This window comes from Amblyraja radiata, chromosome 27, assembly GCF_010909765.2.
Source record: "Amblyraja radiata isolate CabotCenter1 chromosome 27, sAmbRad1.1.pri, whole genome shotgun sequence".
NCBI classification, from domain to species: Eukaryota; Metazoa; Chordata; class Chondrichthyes; order Rajiformes; family Rajidae; genus Amblyraja; species Amblyraja radiata.
In genome coordinates this window covers 28,226,429-28,245,523 of record NC_045982.1, presented here as the reverse complement: position 1 = coordinate 28,245,523, position 19,095 = coordinate 28,226,429, and the positions used below count along the sequence as shown (strand labels likewise).

Genomic DNA, 19,095 nt, shown 5'->3' with positions numbered 1-19,095 from the left:
GGGGGAGGGAAACACTACATACAAATTGGGCTCCAAAATATTTATCATGCAGGGATTGCTCCAAATGTATTGAAAAAATAACTGATTCATATCCACCTCTGTTTTAAAAATAAATGGACAAAATTAAGACTGGAACAAAGATATAGGAATGTGGTGCCCTCATTATGAAAAGTAAGAACAAGTTTACAATCCACTTTCTCCATTCTGTAGGCAATATTTTGATTGTGACAATCAGTCACACTATAACTGTTGCCAGACAGCTTTTGCAGGTAGTGAATTAAATGAATATATAATGGTCTCTTATGCTCATACATGGAATCTGATTATATTTATACGGTGTGCTTTAATGTAAAAGTGTTTGGTGTATTTGTTCGAAGTGACTGTTAGATGGTGCTCCCCACCTGTAATAACCTCCGCCTAAGTTAATTATTTCAACAAATTATTTTCGTATTTGGCTTTTTTTTTTATGAACAGCCCAGTTAAAATTGTTCCTCCAGTGTGCAGTTAGCTGAATTTCATGATGGGAAAACCCAACTATCAAAGAATATCTGCTGTTACAAAAACAGGTCACTGAATCAATTTCCATTCAAACAAAATTGAGCCTTCAGAGAATTGCAATATCATTTTGAAAATATTAATTTTAGATGATGCTTCATGGGGCACACTCTTCATTCACCTTACATTACTCGAACCTTATGAAGCATGAGAAAACAGTAGGAAAAAAAAATCAACAAGAAAATACGTGCATTCACAATAAACATGACAGAACATGCAAAATTACTTTCCAAACTCAAGCTTAAAAACAAATCAACTCAAATATTTTCAGTGCCTATGTTTTGAATCAGTACTGGTTTGCGTTTACATACCCCATGGCAGGAGGTTGAGTAACGGTACTGGTGGAGGCCTCAGAAAATTCTTCTAGGTCAGTGGGCTGTCTGGAAACAACAGAAGTTATTTTGTTGAGCAAGTTCTGCATATTAAAGGACAGCATTATGTGTAATGATAACACTCAGATTGCCTCACTTGGTTACATTCACTTTATCACTTAGCTCATGCGTCGGTTACTAGGCAGAAATCAATTCTGCTATCAGGAAAACACTCATATGTTATTACCCAAATACTATTTTCTAGATTTAGATCTTAAAAAGTAAGGTAGAGGTTCACTTGCACCTCCTCCAACCTCATCTACCGTATCCGCTGTTCCAGCTGTGGATTCCTGTATATCGGCGAGACCAAGCGCAGGCTTGGCGATCGTTTCGCAGAACACCTCCGCTCAGTCCGCCTGACCTTTCTGTCCTGGGCCTCCTCCATTGTCAGAGTGAGACCCAGTACAAATTAGAGTAACAGCACCTCATATTTCGCTTGGGCAACTTACACCCCAGTGGTATGAACATTGACTTCTCTAACTTCAAATAACACTTACTTTCCCTCTCGCCGCATCCCTCCCCCTTCCCAGTTCTCCGACCAGTCTTACTGTCTCCGACTACATTTTATTTGTTTGCTTTGTTGTTACTTTCTCCCAACTAACAATGATCTATTCTACATTTTCCTTGATCTCCAATCCCTTTGTTCCGTTTTCACACCTTACACTTCCTTATCTATACACTTCCGTATCTATGTACCTCCCTCTCCCCTGACATCAGTCTGAAGAAGGTTCTTGACCCGAAACATCACCCATTCCTTCTCTCCAGAGATGCTGCCTGCCCCACTGAGTTACTCCAGTATTTTGTATCTATCTATGGTTCTATAACCTCAATGTACACTTAAAAATGCTATTCTAATTGATTGAAAGATACAGCTTTGAAACAAGCCATTCAAACCCATATGCAGGTGAATAGAACAAGGAATGGATACAATGCAGGTGGAAAGTACCCCATGTTCTTTATTAATTATACAAGTCCACCATTGATTTTCCAGCCCCCTTGGTTCCAGAGCCTTTCTAGATTATCCATTTTGCTGGACCGACAGAAGTCACGGCCTTGGGAGGACCCGCAAAGTTGGCGCGGAAGTCGGCTATGAAACCGATCTGCCGGCTCCAGCTGGGTCGGAGGTCCAAAGCCCTGGCCGCAGCCGGCTAATTCTACCCGCCAATTGACCAAGGAAGTTGTCTACGGGAACGGATCTGCCGGCTTCAGCCAGGCAGAAGTTCGACCTGCTGCTTGGCACTGAAGTCAAGAGTCAAGTCAAGAGAGTTTATTGTCATGTGTCCCAGATAGGACAATGAGATTCCTGCTTGCTGCAGCACAACAGAATATAGTAAGCATAAATACAGAACAGTTCAGTGTGTCTATATAGCATAGACCATATATATAAGTCCCGATTAGGTCGACATTTCGAGGAAACTTCTGGGAAAGGGGTTTTGTCCGGATTAAAGGAGGAGTCAGGCCACCCGTTGCTGGAAAATCGGTGGTGGACCTGTATATAGATCATGGGCAGGTAGATGAGATGAGTTCATCTTGACATTGTGTATGGCACCGTCATTGTTGGCCAAAGGGCCTGTTCCTGTGCTGTACTATTCTATTGAGGAGGAGCCATCTTGGTGAACGGCTGCTAGCCAGCAGCCGTCCGTTTTAATTTGTTTTTTTTATAGTTTTTAGTGAGTCCTGTTTTTTGTTTGTTGGGGATATGGACTTTTTAATGTGGGGGGTAGGTGTAAACTTTATTTCTAGGTCCCTACCTGGTCGGTGTGGCAGCTTTTTCTCCGGGCTGCCCGTCGACCCGTCCTCGTGGCCTACCAGTGGGCTTGGAGCGCTGTTTCCTGGCGGGGACCGCCCAGCACCTCGGCCTCGGTGGCGGCACAGCGCTGGAGCGCCATCGCGGAGCGGAGTGGAGCGGGCGATGCCTTGCCTGGGTCGCCGCGCTGGAGCTCTGGTGAGCTGGACAGCCGAGAGCAACATCTCCGGGCTGCGGGTCTGCGGAGTGGAGAGGCGGCGTGCGGAGAGGCGGCGTGCGGAGAGGCGGCAGTGCGGAGATGCGGCGCCGACTTTAACATCGGGAGCCTGGGAGCTCCAAACCGGCGCGGCCTTGTCGGCTTCGGCAGCCGCGGTCTCCAACCAGGAAGCGGCCGTTCCAGGTGGCCCAGCCGCCGAGAGGACTCTCCCGACGCCGGGGCAAGACCACCCGGTGAGAACGGCCAGGAACATCGGGCATCCGTAGAGGCAATTGCGGTGGCCTCAATAGGCCTGACTTTGGGGTGAACTTGGGGTGGGGACTGGACATTGTGCCTTCCCCCACAGTGGTATCCACTGTGGGGGGATGATTTTTTTGTCTAATTGTAATCCTGTAAGTCTGTGTCCAAGATGGCTGCCGTGAAGAGAGAGTGGACGCTGGCGCGCTTTGGCTGCCGCTGCTCTCTCTTCACATTGTGTTTTTGATTTTCTGTTTTTGGATTGAATTCTGTTTTTAATTTGTGTCTCTGTGATGTCTTTATTACTTAATTTATTCTGATTATATGTCTTTATTCCTATTAATCTATGTAAGGTGTCCTTGAGATGTCTGAAAGGCGCCCATTAAATAAAATGTATTATTATTATTATTATTATTATGTACCACCTCCTTCTTAACTGCACTGTCATGGCTCCTGGCTTCTCTCAAAGTCAATAAATCTTCAACAGTCAATGGATAAATGACCATCCTGCTCACAAATGGAAGATGCTGGACGATGCATAGTGCATTTATGGCCATGAATCATAAACCATGGAACACAGCATGTCAATCTGCCCATTATAATCTGGGGCAGGAGACACCTTGTTGCTCCACTTGACACCTCAGGAAGGCATCATCTGGACAAGACTGACTTTCAAAATCACACAAAACCCTAACGAGATGAATGCAAACATTCTGCAGCTTTGTCATGCTGTTGGCTCTTACTTTTCTGGGGTAGATTCAACATCATCATCACTTTCTTTCTGGCAGACCTGCTCTTGATCATCAAGTTGTGAAGCCAGAAGATCAGAATCACCTGCAAGTTGACAAAAAGATAATCATATCGATGCGAGTGAAAGCATAAATAACAAGAACAAAATTAGGGCATAGGTTCAATTGGCTGCTTGGGCAGGGTTAAGGGATGAGTGGGGGAAAAGAGATTTACTTTAATTGACCCAATGTTTTCATGAATCAATTAAAATTAAAAAGTCAACAATGTTTTGCACTGAGAAGTCATAGATGCTAAATGATGACAGGACTTATATTTGCCTAAAGTCAATTTCACATAAGCCAAATGATGTCTGCCGCATTTCTCTTCAATTCACCTCCACCCCATTGTGGACATTGGACTATCGCTATAACACTGAGGCATATATTCTTCACTCTGGATCGTCCCCTTTTTGTTTACCTTGACTTGATTACATTTATGTACGGTACATCTAATCGCATGTAAATCAAACCTTTTCACTGTACCTCGGTACACGTGCCAATATTAAGCCTAAACCTATTCACTGCAACACATGGCATTGCAGCAGTCCATGTAGCAGTACAGGGATCATAAGCAATCTTAGGCCTGCTATCACAAATATGGGGCGGAAAATCATAGTGCGCTGTTAGACTTGCATTATGTGGTTATTGTGCCAAAGACATAACAGTTACAGCCATTAAACCCACCACTGAATCAGCATCACATCTTTTGCATGCACACTTCTGGACGGGTGGATTTGGAGAGTCAGTGTTAGGGAAGGAAAGAGATGACGGCCAAAAGCCCTCGTGTTAGTCGAAGGTTTGGGGATTTTGTTCGACCAAGTAGTCCTACCTTTTACTATGATCATGATTGATATTTTCCCTCAATGCCAATGTCCTGTACTAACCTAACATCCCACGATTCCTTTAATATCCAAACATCTATCTATATCCGTTTTGGATATAACTCAGTGACCCAGTCTTCACTGGCGTCTTGGGTAGAGAATTGCAGAGATCCATTGCTCTCTGGGTGAAGACATTTCTCCTCATCATGGAGCTGAATAGTGATATTCTGAAGCCGTGGTCTCTGGTTTTAAACACACCTGCATCCACTGTGTCAAGCTCTGCAAGAATTGTGAGCCAAAAACAAAGTGGATTTGCACCCATTTCTCATCTCCCCCACCCTTGCACCTGTATTCCTTCATCTGGCTTCACAAATCACATCTCTTCTTATCTCACACTTTTTGTCTTTTCATCTCTGGCCTTTGTCCAACCAATCTATCAACCTTGCCCCCCTCACCCGTGTCCACCTATCCTTTGCCAGGCTTTCACCAGCCCCTCCTCTCTCCCAGGTTTACTCCCCCATCCCCCCACTAGAATCAGTCTGAAGAAGGATCCTGACTCAAAACATCACCTACCCATGTGCTCCAGAGATCCTGTCAGACCCGCTGAGTTACACCAGCACTTGGTAAACTAGGTAAACTAGCATTTGCAGTTCCTTGTGAATCCAAGTGCTGGAGTAACTCAGTGGATCAGGCAACCTCTATGGAGGGCATGGATAGGTGACATTTTGAGTTGCAACCCTTTTTCAGTTTGAGGAAGGGTCCCAACCTGAAACGTCGCCTATCTATTCCCTCCACAGCCATTGAGCCTGACCCGCGGAGTTACTCCAGCACTTTGTGTTTTGCTCACGATTCCATCATTTGCAGTTCCTTGTGACTCTGCAAGAAATTTGTATGTTTCAATGAGATCACCTCTCGTTTTTTGAAAGACAATATACAGCATTGATTTTATCAGAACGCGAACTAAAAGCACGAAACTAAACTGAACGATATATTCTCGGAATTACGAGATTCTTAAGCGGTTCAGTACTTACTGGTAGCAGCAATGGCAGCAATGGCAGTGACGGCAGCAGCAGCAGCAGTGGCAGCAACACCGATAGAAAAATACGTGCAAAGTATTGTTGAGTGAATAGTTGGTACACAGGCAGGGCTAGATAGCAGCAGGAAAGCACCATTAGTAACTAGCCAGGAATGATTTGTTATACAGGGGCAATGATATTTCTATGCAAAATGTGGGTGAAAGAGAAAAGCAGAAACTTGAATCTAACATACATGCCAAAGATGTTAGAATACGCTGTTGTTAAAATCCTTCAAACAGAAACCATCCACGGATTGGTCGTATCTTACAGAATTCACTAATTATTATCTTAAAATTTGTGATGGAGAATGCAATTTGCCCTCATTCCACTTTTGCAGATTAAAATTCACTCCTGTGGTATTTGGTTTAGTTTAGTTAAGATAACCAGCATGGGAAACAGGCCCTTCGTCCCACTGAGTCCACGGCGACCATCGATCACCCACTCACACTCCTTCTGTCATCCCACTTTCACATCCACTCCCTACACACTAGGGGCAATTTAAGGGCCCGTCCCATTTTCACGACCTCTGCCGAGTTTGCCCTTGACTCATACTCGCAGCATGGTCGTCATGAGGTCGTAGGAGGTCGTAGGTAGGTCGTAGCAGGCCGTGATACTAGTCGTAGGTACCCGTGGCATCAAGTAGGTCGGGGCGTTTTTTCTATGGGCCTGATGAAAAATGTCCACGAGTAAAAAAGGTCGTGAATTAGGTTGTGAAAGTGGGACAGGCCCTTTTTCAAAGCCCTATAAACCTACCAATTCGCACATCTTTCAGATGTGGGTGGAAACCAGGGTACCAGGAGGAAACCCACAAATGCCACATAGACAGCACCATACGTGTGGATCAAACCCGGGTCATTGGTGCTCAGAGGCAGCAAAATCACCACTGTGCCACTTTATGTCGGAAAAAAATAGATAAATCAAAGCAAGATTTTTTTTTTTTAAACCGGCTTCTTGACGTGTGCAGCTTTGCGTACGGAAAAAATCACAAAACGGCTAAATTGTATTCTCCAATTTCTTGGAACGCAAACCACCTCTCCCCTTCTTAATGTAAAGGTTCCCTCTCATACTTGTTGTCTAGAATATTTATACTGTACCAACATTCCACTTGAGATGATGATCACCACAAATCTACTGTGCTTGCTCAATAGTAAGAATCACCTTATAAATATGTTGACTGGTAACAACACCTTCTCATTACACCAGACAAAAGTATGCCCAAAGTTTGAAAAAGTTCCTTCAAATTCAGGGCGAGATAACATCCAAAACAGTTTGTGGTTACCATTAATTCATTCTCAACTACTGGCGGGCTCAAGTGCACCAGAAGACAATAATAGGGAGCATAGAAGCACAGCGCCAGAGACCCAGGTTCGATCCTGACTACGGGTCGTGACTGTACGGAGTTTGTACGTTCTCCCTGTGACTGTTTTGTGGGAGTATGGGAGCTGGGGTGTTCCGGTTACCTCCCACACTCCAAAGAAGTACAGGTTTGTAGGTTAATTGGCTTCGGTATAGATTGTAATTTGGCACCAATGTGCAGGTTAGTGTTCGGGGTGATCACTAATCGATGGGCCGAAGGGCCTGTTTCCACACTGTATCTTAAACTAAATCACTGTGTTCTGGCTTATTCCAAGCTTCTTTCAAAGTGTATCCCTAGTTAACGACACAAATACAACTATCCTTTGTTACATTTTGCATCAGAACAGGTTCTATTTGATTATCTAGGTTTTAGCTCTTCAAGACACCACCTAAAAATTTGGAACAGATGCCAAATCAAAATAATTAATGCTGCGCAGAAATACATGCCACTGGTTGGGATCAAGCTAGGAACTCTGGTGCAAGTGATCACATCCAAATGGTATGTGACATTTGGTGCAAAGAAAGTCTACACGTAGGGATCAATAAAGTAATAGAAATTGTAAAGATGTACTGATATATTTTAATATCACCCTAAACTGAAGTGTGTGCTGAGATTTACGAAGATGGTGCCATGACTAGAGGGCCTGAGCTATAGGGAGAGGTTGGACAGACTAGAACTTTATTCCTTGAAACACATGAGGTTGAGGGAGTCATATTTTAGAGGTAAGTGGAGGTAATCATGAGTTGAATAGATAGCTTTTACTCAGGGTAGGCAAATCAAGAATCAGAGGGCATACATTTAAGGTGAGACGGGAAAGATCTAATAGGAACCTGAGAGGCAGGTTTTTCATTCAGAGGGTAGTAGGTACATGGAACCAGCTGCCAGGGAAGGTGGTTGAAGCAGGTGCGAAAACAGCATTTGAAAGTCACATGGACAGATAGATGGTTTGGTGGGATATTGGTCGAATGCAGGTAAACAGGAACACCTTTGTTGACCACTGATCTATGAGCTGTTTTATTTTGTCTGTGCCTATCTGAGTGAAGTCAGACATAGGGTATGGGAAAAGTACAACATTCCCTCCTACAGCATAGATGGAGCATTTTGGTCAGTCTGGATGAGTTAGGCCAAAGGGCCTCTTTCCATGCTATATGACTGGGAGAAATATTGAAGAAAACCATTAGAGAATCTTTCCATTGGAAATAAATAATGGGGTTTCAAAATATATAATCTGAGGTGGATCCTAAATTATTGAGGGAAGTGTGGCTGGCAATGAATGAGGTTTGACTTCATTTCCCTTAAGTATAGGGTGGTGCCAGAGGATTGTATATTTGCAAATGTTCCACCACGTTTCCAAAAAAAAAGCAATTACCAGACAGTCAGCCGAACTTCAGTGCAAAGCAATTTATGGAGACAATAATCCGGAAATTAGCCTGAAAAATACTTGGCAAAATGACATGGAACGTGCAAAAGTAAAGTTTAATAATGAAACTCAACACAAATTTGTTGAAGGCAAATTTACTTGACAAACTTAATTGTGTTCTTTGAGAGGATTGATGGATATGGTATGGTTGATTTCATGCATGTGCCATTTGAAAGATTTTTGATTATCATATTATTTGCAAAATTAGAAATTACACGACTTAAAGTAAAATGATAGAAAGTTAACTAAGATCTCGAACACAGGGAAACATGGTTAATGCCCATTTTCCGCAAGATGATTATTTTTCCCAGGTTCTTAGTGATGTATAATCTAAGACCTGGCGTAAAAAGCTTCATTTCAATCTGCAGACAAAGCAAAATTCAGAAATGTAGCAAACATCAAAATTTGCAGCTATGGGCTTGAAACGTGTTTAAATTTAACATATTAACAATGAAACTTGTTTTTTTTTAACGTGGACCAACCTCACAAATATATAGTTGTATGGGTACTAATAAATTTATTTGTTCTGCAATCTAATAAGATTTCAACTTTGTCTGAATTACATTTTTAACAAAGCTGGAGAGATTTTTTTATGAATGCTACCAGAAAGAATGTGGAAAGCCTAGGAAATGAGTTTACACTGTTGCAAAAAATTAAATTAAATATAAGTTCATCCTATTTAAAATAAACCTATCAACTTGAAGAAGATATTCCAAATATTTTGGGTCAGTCATCAATCAAACGGTAGTTAGTCTCAGCGTGGAACCATTTATAATGTGGCAGTGAATATCGCAGTCGCTGCCTCAAAAAGGCTGGCAGTATCATCAAAGACCCACACCATCCTGGCCACACACTGATCTCCCTGCTACCTTCAGGTAGAAGGTACAGGAGCCTGAAGACTGCAACAACCAGGTTCAGGAATAGCTACTTCCCCTCAGCCATCAGGTTATTAAACCTGGCTCGGACAAAACTCTGATTATTAGCAACCACTTTCTGTTATTTGCACTACCAGTTTATTTATTCATGTGTGTATATATTTATTTATCATGGTATATGGACACATTTATCTGTTTTGTAGTAAATGCCTACTATTTTCTGTGTGCTTAAGCAAAGTAAGAATTTCATTGTCCTATACAGGGACACATGACAATAAACTCACTTGAACTTGAACTTGAATTAGATAATTGAGAAAAGTAGGTACTGTACTTCTCAATGGTATTCAGATTCAAGGCACAGTGGCCATGGTAGTCTGACATAAGAGTACTTGCTGATGATCCAAGATTTAATTAAAGTACCCCAAGACCCACATCCATAACCATCAGCTACTACAGTGTAACAGATAATGGAAATGCTTAAAACATAACTGTGGTTATCCATCATTCCTAGTTTCCATAGGTCATAATGTCAACAAATAATGAGATGAAAGGAATGAAACCTGATAAAGTCTTGCGCATTAATCTGCCTAAACTTTTCAACTATGCTGGTAGTGATTTATCTCTGCAGATTAACAAATGGACTACTTCCTTGCTATACCCAGTTTCTGAAACCCCATTGTTCTCTGGAACATGACAAGGTGAGATAGTCTTCACTGATTCGGGTGGAGCTGCGCATTGTTCAGCTACGGCTCAACCTACACTCTATCCTGGTTCAGTCTGGAGGGGGTGGGGGGTAAGCAAGAGCAAATCTTGGAGACACAGAGGACACATGGGCAGGTTCCCCGGTCCTTACTTTTTACCCGGCCATCCTCCGCATCCAACACATCAACGTGATTCCACCACCAGTTATGTCTTCCCATCCCCACCGCTTTCAGCAGAGACCTCTCCCTTCGCAACTCCTTGGCCCACTCATCACTTCCCACCCAAACCATTCCTCCCCCAGGTACTTTCCACGGCAACTGCAGGAAATGTAACACCTGTCCCTAGACATCCTCCCTCACATCCACCCAGGAACCCTAGCAGCCCTTCCAGGTATGACCGAGGTTCGCATGCATCTCCTCTGACCACATCCTACTGTGTATTTGGTGCTTCCGATGTGGCTTTCTTGGCTTCCTTTACATCAGCAATACCAAGTATAGACGAGACGTGACCTACGTGGGTTTTCTCTGGGTTTACTCCAACATTCCAAAGACGTACAGGTTTATAAGCTAATTGGCTTGGTAACATTTTAAATTGTCCCTAGTGTGGAGGGTAGTATCAGTGTGCGGGGATCGCTGGTGGCACGGACGTAGTGGGCCGAAGGGCCTATTTCGTGCTGTATCTCTAAACTTAACTAAGCTTCATGTGAAACAGGAATTTCTCTGCATCCTGATCTATATGACAATAAACTAATTTGAAACTCCTGGCCCCCTTTGCTCATTTTCAGTAGTGGAAAAGTTGTTGCCCAGTCAAAACGCAGAGAGAAATGGTGCTAAATTTTTATTCCAAATTTTGGGCGATCAAATCCATAAAGCAGATGAACTAGAAGCCTGCTGCTGTCGGCAATAAAGACAGCATACAAAATTAATGTCTTGTAATAAATTGTTCTCAAGGCTGTTCAGATATTCAGGGAAAGGGAGAAGTGGGAGTTGATGGCAGAGCAGGGAGCAGTGAACTGAAGTCTAAGAAGAGTTATCAACAAATATTTAATCTGACATTTACTCGTAAAACAGATAACACTCAAGATACGTTGGTAATGTTATCAACTTCAAATTAAAGATAATTGTCACGTATCTCAAGATACAATTAATAAATAATGACCTAAATTTATTAAGCTTAATCCTTTAGTTAAAAAAATCCAATATATTTCGATATGTGTAATCAATTCTTACAAGTCTATTATCAGAACTTAACTTTATAAAAGGTCGCAAATTACCATAGAGAACACAGACATGAGAATATTGAGAGACTTTTCCCCAGAATTAGCACATTATCTTGTGAACACATGAAAACAAACATTGAGTACAAAGGTACATCTGCGTTTGGTATTGGATACAATCTATATTTAAACAAACAGAATAAGAGATTGCCTTTACAAATCACAAACAGATTCGTAAATCACTATTTTTTTCTGTTTGCAAATATATTAACCATTTTGTAACCCGCATGGATATTCAGTCTGCAGTTATTTCTCATTCTTCTGCAAACTTTCCTGTTCTTTCCCTCCTTGTGAAGATAGAATGGAAATTGATATATTGACCGTGTTACTCACCGACACCCTAGACCACTCAGCTGTATCTAAACTATCAGAATCAGTGTAAAAGTCCAGCAGTGAATGAGTGGCAATTTCCTTCAGCAAAATATTGAAAAGATCAAAGTAACTGAACCTGGTGTAACTTGGCTGGGGGAGGGATTGAGAAAGGGGGAGTGCACAGGTTACTTGAAGTTAGAGAATTCAATATTCATACCACTGGGTTGTAAGCTGCCGAAGTGAAATATGAGACGCTGTTCCCCAGTGGTATCAATTATGTTTTCTCTAACATTGCGCAGCCCCTGCACTCCCTCACTCTCTCCATCTCTCCCCCACCCAAGTCGCACCAGGTTCCCGTTTATTGCCCAGCTAACAGCTAACAATGGCCTGTTTCCTTTATCATTGTTACTTTTTCGCATATCGTTCCTTCATTTGTTCTATATTCTACATCACTGCCTATATCTCTCGTTTTTCCCTTTTCCCCGACTAGTCTGAAGAAGGATCTCAACCCGAAACGTCACCCATTCCTTCTCTCCAGAGATGCTGCCTGTCCCACTGCCTGTCCCACTCCAGCATTTTGTGTCTATCTTCAGTTTAAGCAAGCAAATCTACCAGCTTCCATTCATTATGAGCACATATCAAGCAAGCTGGACATTCAAAGACTCAAAGTTAAGAATGCCTCATCCATATTATAAAAATGGATGAACCAATAACACCAGGCTACAAAGTCTACAATGCAAATGTAAAGGAGTTACACAAGAGTTTGTCAACAGGTCTAACTCAGCTTACTGGCTAGCTGCACCCCATAAAACTACAAAGCAAAAATAGTCAGATAAAGAATATGCAATTGTATTTTCTTTGTGTTTCTTGAGGTAACCTGCTCCACCTCGTTACTTACTGTATTTACAGGTGGTTAAAGTAGCCACACAATATTTGATTTTACCCACAGTTGCTACACAACTTTACATGTCAACCTCTCCTAGGTGAGGTTGCTCAGCAAGTTGATAACTCTTGGCACTGGAACAGTTTACAGAATGACTCACTTCTGCATTATCGCCTTCAAAGACATACGCCTGCAGGAGTGCAGCACTCTTCAAACATCTATGAAGGCAATTAGTACTGTGATTTAGCACAAGGAAGCCAAGTCAATCATTGTTGCAATACCACGCAAAATATAACACAAGTTATGCTGTACGTGGAACATTCGCTTTTCTACTTTTGGATTTGACTTTGTTATCACAAATACAATCATTTTGAAATGTACACATTTTACGCTGAGCATGACTATTTGTCCAACTTCTCTGGACTTTGTCTGACGTTGACCCACAACAACAAATTCATCCATTTGTATTTAGAACATAGAAAAATAGAAAAATAAGTGCAGGAGTAGGCCATTCGGCCCTTCGAGCCAGCACTGCCATTCAATATGATCACGGCTGATCATCTAAAATCAATACCCCGCTCCTGCTTTTTCCCCATATCCCTTCATTCCTTTAGCCCTAAGAGCTAAATCTAACTCTCTCTTGACAACATCCAGTGAATTGGCTTCCACTGCCTTCTGTGGCAGAGAATTCCACGGATTCACAACTCTCTGGGTGAAAAAGGTTTTCCTCATCTCAGTCTTAAATGGCCTACCCCTTATTCTTAAACTGTGACCCCTGGATCTGGACTCCCCCATCATCGGGAACATGTTTCCTGCATGAAGCGTGTCCACTCCCTTAATAATTTTATATGTTTCTGTAAGATTCCCTCTCATCTTTCTAAATTCCAGTGAATACAAGCCTAGTCACTCCATTCTTTCATCACATGACAGTCCCGCCATCCCGGGAATTAACCTCGTTAGCCTACGCTGCACTCCCTCGATAGCAAGAATGCCCTTCCTCAAATTAGGAGACCAAAACTGCACACAATACTCCAGGTGTTGTCTCACCAGGTCCCTGTACAACTGCAGAAGGACATCTTTGCTCCTATACTCAACTCCTCCCATTATGAAATCGACACTGTGTTTATCAGTGCTAACAAGCCGTGGCTGAAGGTAAGGAGAACTTCCACACCAACATGGAAAACATTCACCCACCCCAGAGAGAGATCATTTGATCATCTTGGATGATTTCAGCAGCAGGATATTGAAGTGGGCATAACCACTGCTCAGGTATAACTGGAAAAGATGTAGTAGGGAAGGTTTAGTCAAATGTCATTCTTCTCTTGACACAATGTTTGGATCACAGTCTTGTCATAACCAATACCCTGCTTTGTTAGGAACAAGAATACAAGACCTCATGGCAACCTCCGTCCAAGTACTGAGAACCGATAGACAATGACACAATGGTATCCAAAACGCCGATGATTTGATGGTCACCAATGACTGCTGGACATCACCTAATCCACTGTGGAGCAGCAAAACATTCCAGCAATCAGGCTCAAAAACATCAGCATCTGACCACAAAAAGGTTGATGTTGAACCTCTCAAGGACACCACAACGATAATCCTTCTCAGGCAACAGGGCGACACGGTGGCGCAGCGGTAGAGTTGCTGCCTTACAGCTCCAGAGACTTAGCTTTGATCATGATGACGGGTGCTGTCTGTACGGAGTTTGTACGTTCTCCCTGAGACCGCGTGTGTTTTCCCAGGGTGCTCCGGTTTCCTCCCACACTCCAAAGGCGTGCAGGCTTGTAGGTTAATTGGCTTCAGTAAAAATTGTAAATTGTCCTTACTGTGCAGGATAGAACTAATGTACGGGGATCGCTGGTCAGCACGGACTCAGTCAGCCGAAGGGCCTGTTTCCGCGCTGTATCTCTAAACTAAACTTCATGGCAAACATATCAACTCTAAGCCAACAGGAGCCTCAACATGTCCACAGTGTATGGGCTGCCCTGATTAACAATTTTGATTGGAGATGTCACCTCCCCTTAAGGAAACTGAGAGAGGTCTGCAGACATCCGAAGGCAGAGATCCAGCAGAAAACTCATCACGTCAAGAACAGATAGTAAATTGAAAGAGAGCAACGCCCTGACGTAAATAGGTTTCTTAGGCTATTGAACACAGCCACAGCAAAACACCCAAGGCCCCATGTCACTGAGCAGTGAACGTATCATGGTCAGAGATACAGTCTCTGGAATTCATTGCCACAGACAGGTGTGGAGGACAAGTCATTGAGTATTTTTAAAGCAGATGTTGACAGGTTCTTGATTAGCAAGGATGTCAGATGTTACGGGGAGAAGGGAGGAGAATGGGGTTGAGAGGGAAAGAGATCAACCATGATTGAATGGCGGAGTAGACTCGATGGGCAGAATGGCCTAACTTTGCTCCTATGACTTGTGAACTAAGAAATACTTTGATGGCCTCCTCAAACATATCCCTGCCCTTAGCACCCTTAATTCCATCCTACCGCAGTGTAAATAATCTAGTTTGATCACCTGACCACCAAGGTAAAAAAGATCACAACACAGTTAACATGTTAACCAAGCGATTGCAGCATGGCCTGATGCATAAATTCCGTGGCTCAGCTCTGTTCATTGCCAGAACAACCCTCCCCACCAAAGCATTTACATGAGGTGTTGCCTCAAGAGATCGGCATCTATCACATCGATCCCAACTATAAAGGCTGTGCCCTCTTCTTGGTGCTACCATCACGCAGAAGGTACAGAAGCCTGAAGTCCGACACAACCAGGTTCAGGAACCGTTAGTTTGCAATCATGTTCTTGAACCAACCTGCACAACCTTATCGTACCTCACAAACGGAATATTAACCGACCACTTCTTGCACTACTATGAACTTGTTTTCCGATTGCGTTTACACTAATATCCTGTTATTGCAGTTTTTTTCTTTTGATTGTCTTGTCGAATTTATGTATGTGTTTGTGTGTGCTGTTTTGAGTCTTTGAGCCAATGATGCTGCTGCAAGCAAGATTTTATTTGTACCAGCACCTCACTGTACTTGCACAAGTGACAACTAACTCCAGTCCCTGCTGCCTGCGACAGAGGAAACCTCTGCCAGTGTCCTTCACGAGCCTCATCTCCCAAAAGGTTGGAGAGCTGTTCCCAAAATTGCAAGTAATAATACCCTACCTCCCATCTCTCTCCCCCCCCCCCCCCCCCACTCCGTTTCCCAGTGTGCACACATTCCATCTATCCAGAGGCACAATCGACCTGTTGTTTACAATAATCTCATGAGAGAAGCAGGGATTAGGGCCAACGTGGCCTCTATTGTGGCATTTCAGATAGGTTTGAGAATGTCATTTATTTGTGCTTAAAGGTTATTCTTTATTTCTATTGGTGTAAAAGAGCAGCGACACCTTAAATGAAGAAGAGTCAGAAGAAGGGTCTTGACCCAAAAGGCCATCTATTCCTTCTATCCAGAGATGCTGCCTGTCCCGCTGAGTTACTCCAGCACCGTGTGTCTATTTTTGGTATAACCAGCATCTGCAGATCCTTCCTACACAGAGACACCTTAACATTGGTCTGAAGAAGGGTTTCGGCCCGAAACGTTGCCTATTTCCTTCGCTCCAGCATTTTTGTCTACCTTCGATTTTCCAGCATCTCCAGTTCCTTCTTAAACACCTTAATATTGTCTGTGAAAGTTCCATAAAATACAGGCTATTAAATTTGCCATCAAACAAACTGAATAATAACAGCCTATTGCACTTTATCTATTTATTGTGTATATATATATGGTCTATGGTATATAGACACATTGAACTTTTATCTCCTGTTCTGTATTGTTTACATATTCTGTTGTGCTGCAGCAAGCAAGAATTTCATTGTCCTATCTGGGACACATGACAATAACATTCTCTTGTCTCTTGCTCAAGAACGGACTGTGCCATCTCAGTGTTGCCTTTACCTTGTGTGCATTGTAAATTCTTGCAGTAGCTGGCATGTAGATGCGATCTTTGCAAGTAGCTGCCAAAGAGACATGTTCTTCGGCACGTCCTGAAGATTGAATACGACTTAGTTCAGCACTGAATAATGATTTCTCTTATTTCAGATAGCCCCAGCATTCCCTCTCTCTCTATCCCTCCCCACCCAAGTCACACTAGCTTCTCTTTTTCACCCTACAGACAGCTTACAATGGCCTGTTTCCATTATCATCGTTAATTTTTTGCATATCTTTCATTCATTATTCTTTATTTCTCCACATCACTGTCTATATGTCTCGTTTCCCTGATCCCTAACCAGTCTGAAGAAGGGTCTCGACCCGAAAAGTCACCCATTCCTTCTCTGCAGAGATGCTGCCTGTCCCGCTGAGTTACTCCAGCTTTTTGTGTCTATCTTCGGTTTAAACCAGCATCTGCAGTTCCTTCTTACACAAGGGTATTTTTAATCTGTTCCTCACAATTGTTGCTAAATCTATCATCCTATTTGAAACTAATTGATTGTCAGGGAATTGAGGACTAAGTGGAACTGGCACAGAAGAACATAGAACATTTTACAGCATACGACCAGGCTCTTCGGCCCACAACATCTGTACTGAACAAGATGCCAAGACTATCATTTATCTACCGGCACACAACCCACATCCCTCTATTCACTGCATATCCATATGCCTATCCAAAAGTCTATTAAATGCCACTATTGTATCTGCTTCAACCAGCATCCCCAGCAACGCATTCCAGGCATTTACCACCCTCAATGTAACAAATAACTTGCCCCGCATATCACCTTTAAAGTTTGCCCCTCTCTCATTAAAGTCATGATCTCTAGTCTTCGATTTTTCTATCCTGGGAAAAATGGTTTTTGAAATAATTTTATATACTTCTATCAGGTCTCCCCGTAACCTCCAGCGTTTCAGAGAAAACAATATGTTTGTCCAACCTCTCCTTAAAGCTAATGCCTCTTAATCCAGACAGTATACCAGTAAACCTCTTCTGCACCCTTTCCAAAATCTCCACATCCTTCCTGTAATGGGGTGACCAGAACTACATACAACACTCCAAATGTAGCCATATTTTTTATCATCCTGAATGGCAAGGCAGTCTTGAAGGGCTGAGTGGCCTACTCCTGCTCCTGTCTTTTTCTGATGTCAACATACAAACTACAGCTACTTTCATAAACTTTGCTCTCACTTCCATCTTATCAACTAACTCCTAAATAGTGAAAAATCCTCACCAGTTAAAGCTGCTGCTGTATTTCATACAGGTGGTGGTGCAACGGGATGTTGCTCTGCACAATCTCAAGACAGTGAAGTATGTAGAAATATATGGAAGGAATTACTTGGGGTGTCTTAATAAAAGTGTAACTCAAAGAAAGCTGTAAATCAGGAAAACAGTGTGTAAAGTAGTCCGAGTTTAGTGTTTTTTGGTTTAGAGATACAGCGCGGAAACAGGCCCTTCAGCCCAACGTGTCTGCGCCGACCAGCGATCCCCGCCCATTAAGACTATCCTACACCCACTAGGGACAATTTTTACATTTACCAAGCCAATTAAACTACAAACCTGTACGCCATGTTTCCAAGATGGCGGCGCTGGCTTAACAGCTGCGGCCCACCTGCAGTCCGTCTGTTTTTTTCTTTCGTTTTGTTCATTGTCATGTTTTAGTTAATTTTGTTTTATTAAGTTGTGTATGTGTGTGGGTGGGGTGGGAGAAACATGTTTTGGTCTCTTCCTTCGGGGGATGCGACTTTTTCTTCGGTCGTATTCCCCGTCTCCGTCTGCGCCGAGGCCTAATGGCGGAGCTGGCGACATCGGAGCTGTAGCAGCAGCAGCAGCGGCGGCAGCGGAGACCTGACTCGGCCCCGAAACTGTGGCGGCGGCAGCAGCGGCAGCGGAGACCGGACTCGTCACCGAAGCTGTGGCGGCGGCAGCAGCGGCAGCAGCGGCAGCGGAGACCCGGCTCGGCCCTGGGGCTGTAGCAGCAACAGCAGCGGCAGCGGAGACCCGGCTCGGCCCTGGAGCTGTAGCAGCAACAGCAGCAGCAGCGGAGACCTGACTCGGCCCCGAGGCTGTGGCGGCGGCAGCAGCAGCAGCGGAGACCCGGCTCGGCACAGAAGCTGCGGTGGCGGCAGCAGCAGCAGCGGAGACCTGACTCGGCCCCGAAGCTCTAGCGGCGGCAGCAGCAGCAGCGGAGACCCGGCTCGGCACAGAAGCTGCGGTGGCGGCAGCAGCAGCAGCAGCGGCGGAGACCCGACTCGGCCCTGGAGTTGCGGCGGAGGCAGCAACCACCCGCGGAGTTTGAACCGTCGCCTCGGCGCAGAGGGAGAACAAAGGGGGAAGAGACAGAGACTTTAAGATTTTGCCTTCCACCACAGTGAGGAGGTGTTTGGTGAACTCACTGTGGTGGATGTTAAATTTGTGTTGATTGTGTGTTTTTGCCATTTTTAAAAATTATATGTATGACTGCAG

At 43.5% G+C, this 19,095-nt stretch overlaps 1 protein-coding gene across 5 annotated transcripts in view; it reads right to left on the bottom strand.

Moving 5' to 3' along the window:
- Positions 1 to 19,095, bottom strand: part of inpp5b (inositol polyphosphate-5-phosphatase B) — a 139,139-nt gene that overhangs the window by 55,031 nt on the left and 65,013 nt on the right. For 4 of the 5 annotated variants that reach the window (XM_033045465.1, XM_033045464.1, XM_033045466.1 and 1 more), the window contains 2 exons: positions 3,871 to 3,961; positions 867 to 935 (listed from right to left, as the gene is read on the bottom strand). In XM_033045465.1, coding sequence (XP_032901356.1) covers positions 867 to 935; positions 3,871 to 3,961 — 160 coding nt within the window. Of the gene's footprint in view, positions 1 to 866; positions 936 to 3,870; positions 3,962 to 5,767; positions 5,884 to 19,095 lie in introns of those variants that run through there. The other variant, XM_033045468.1, reaches the window with a different exon arrangement.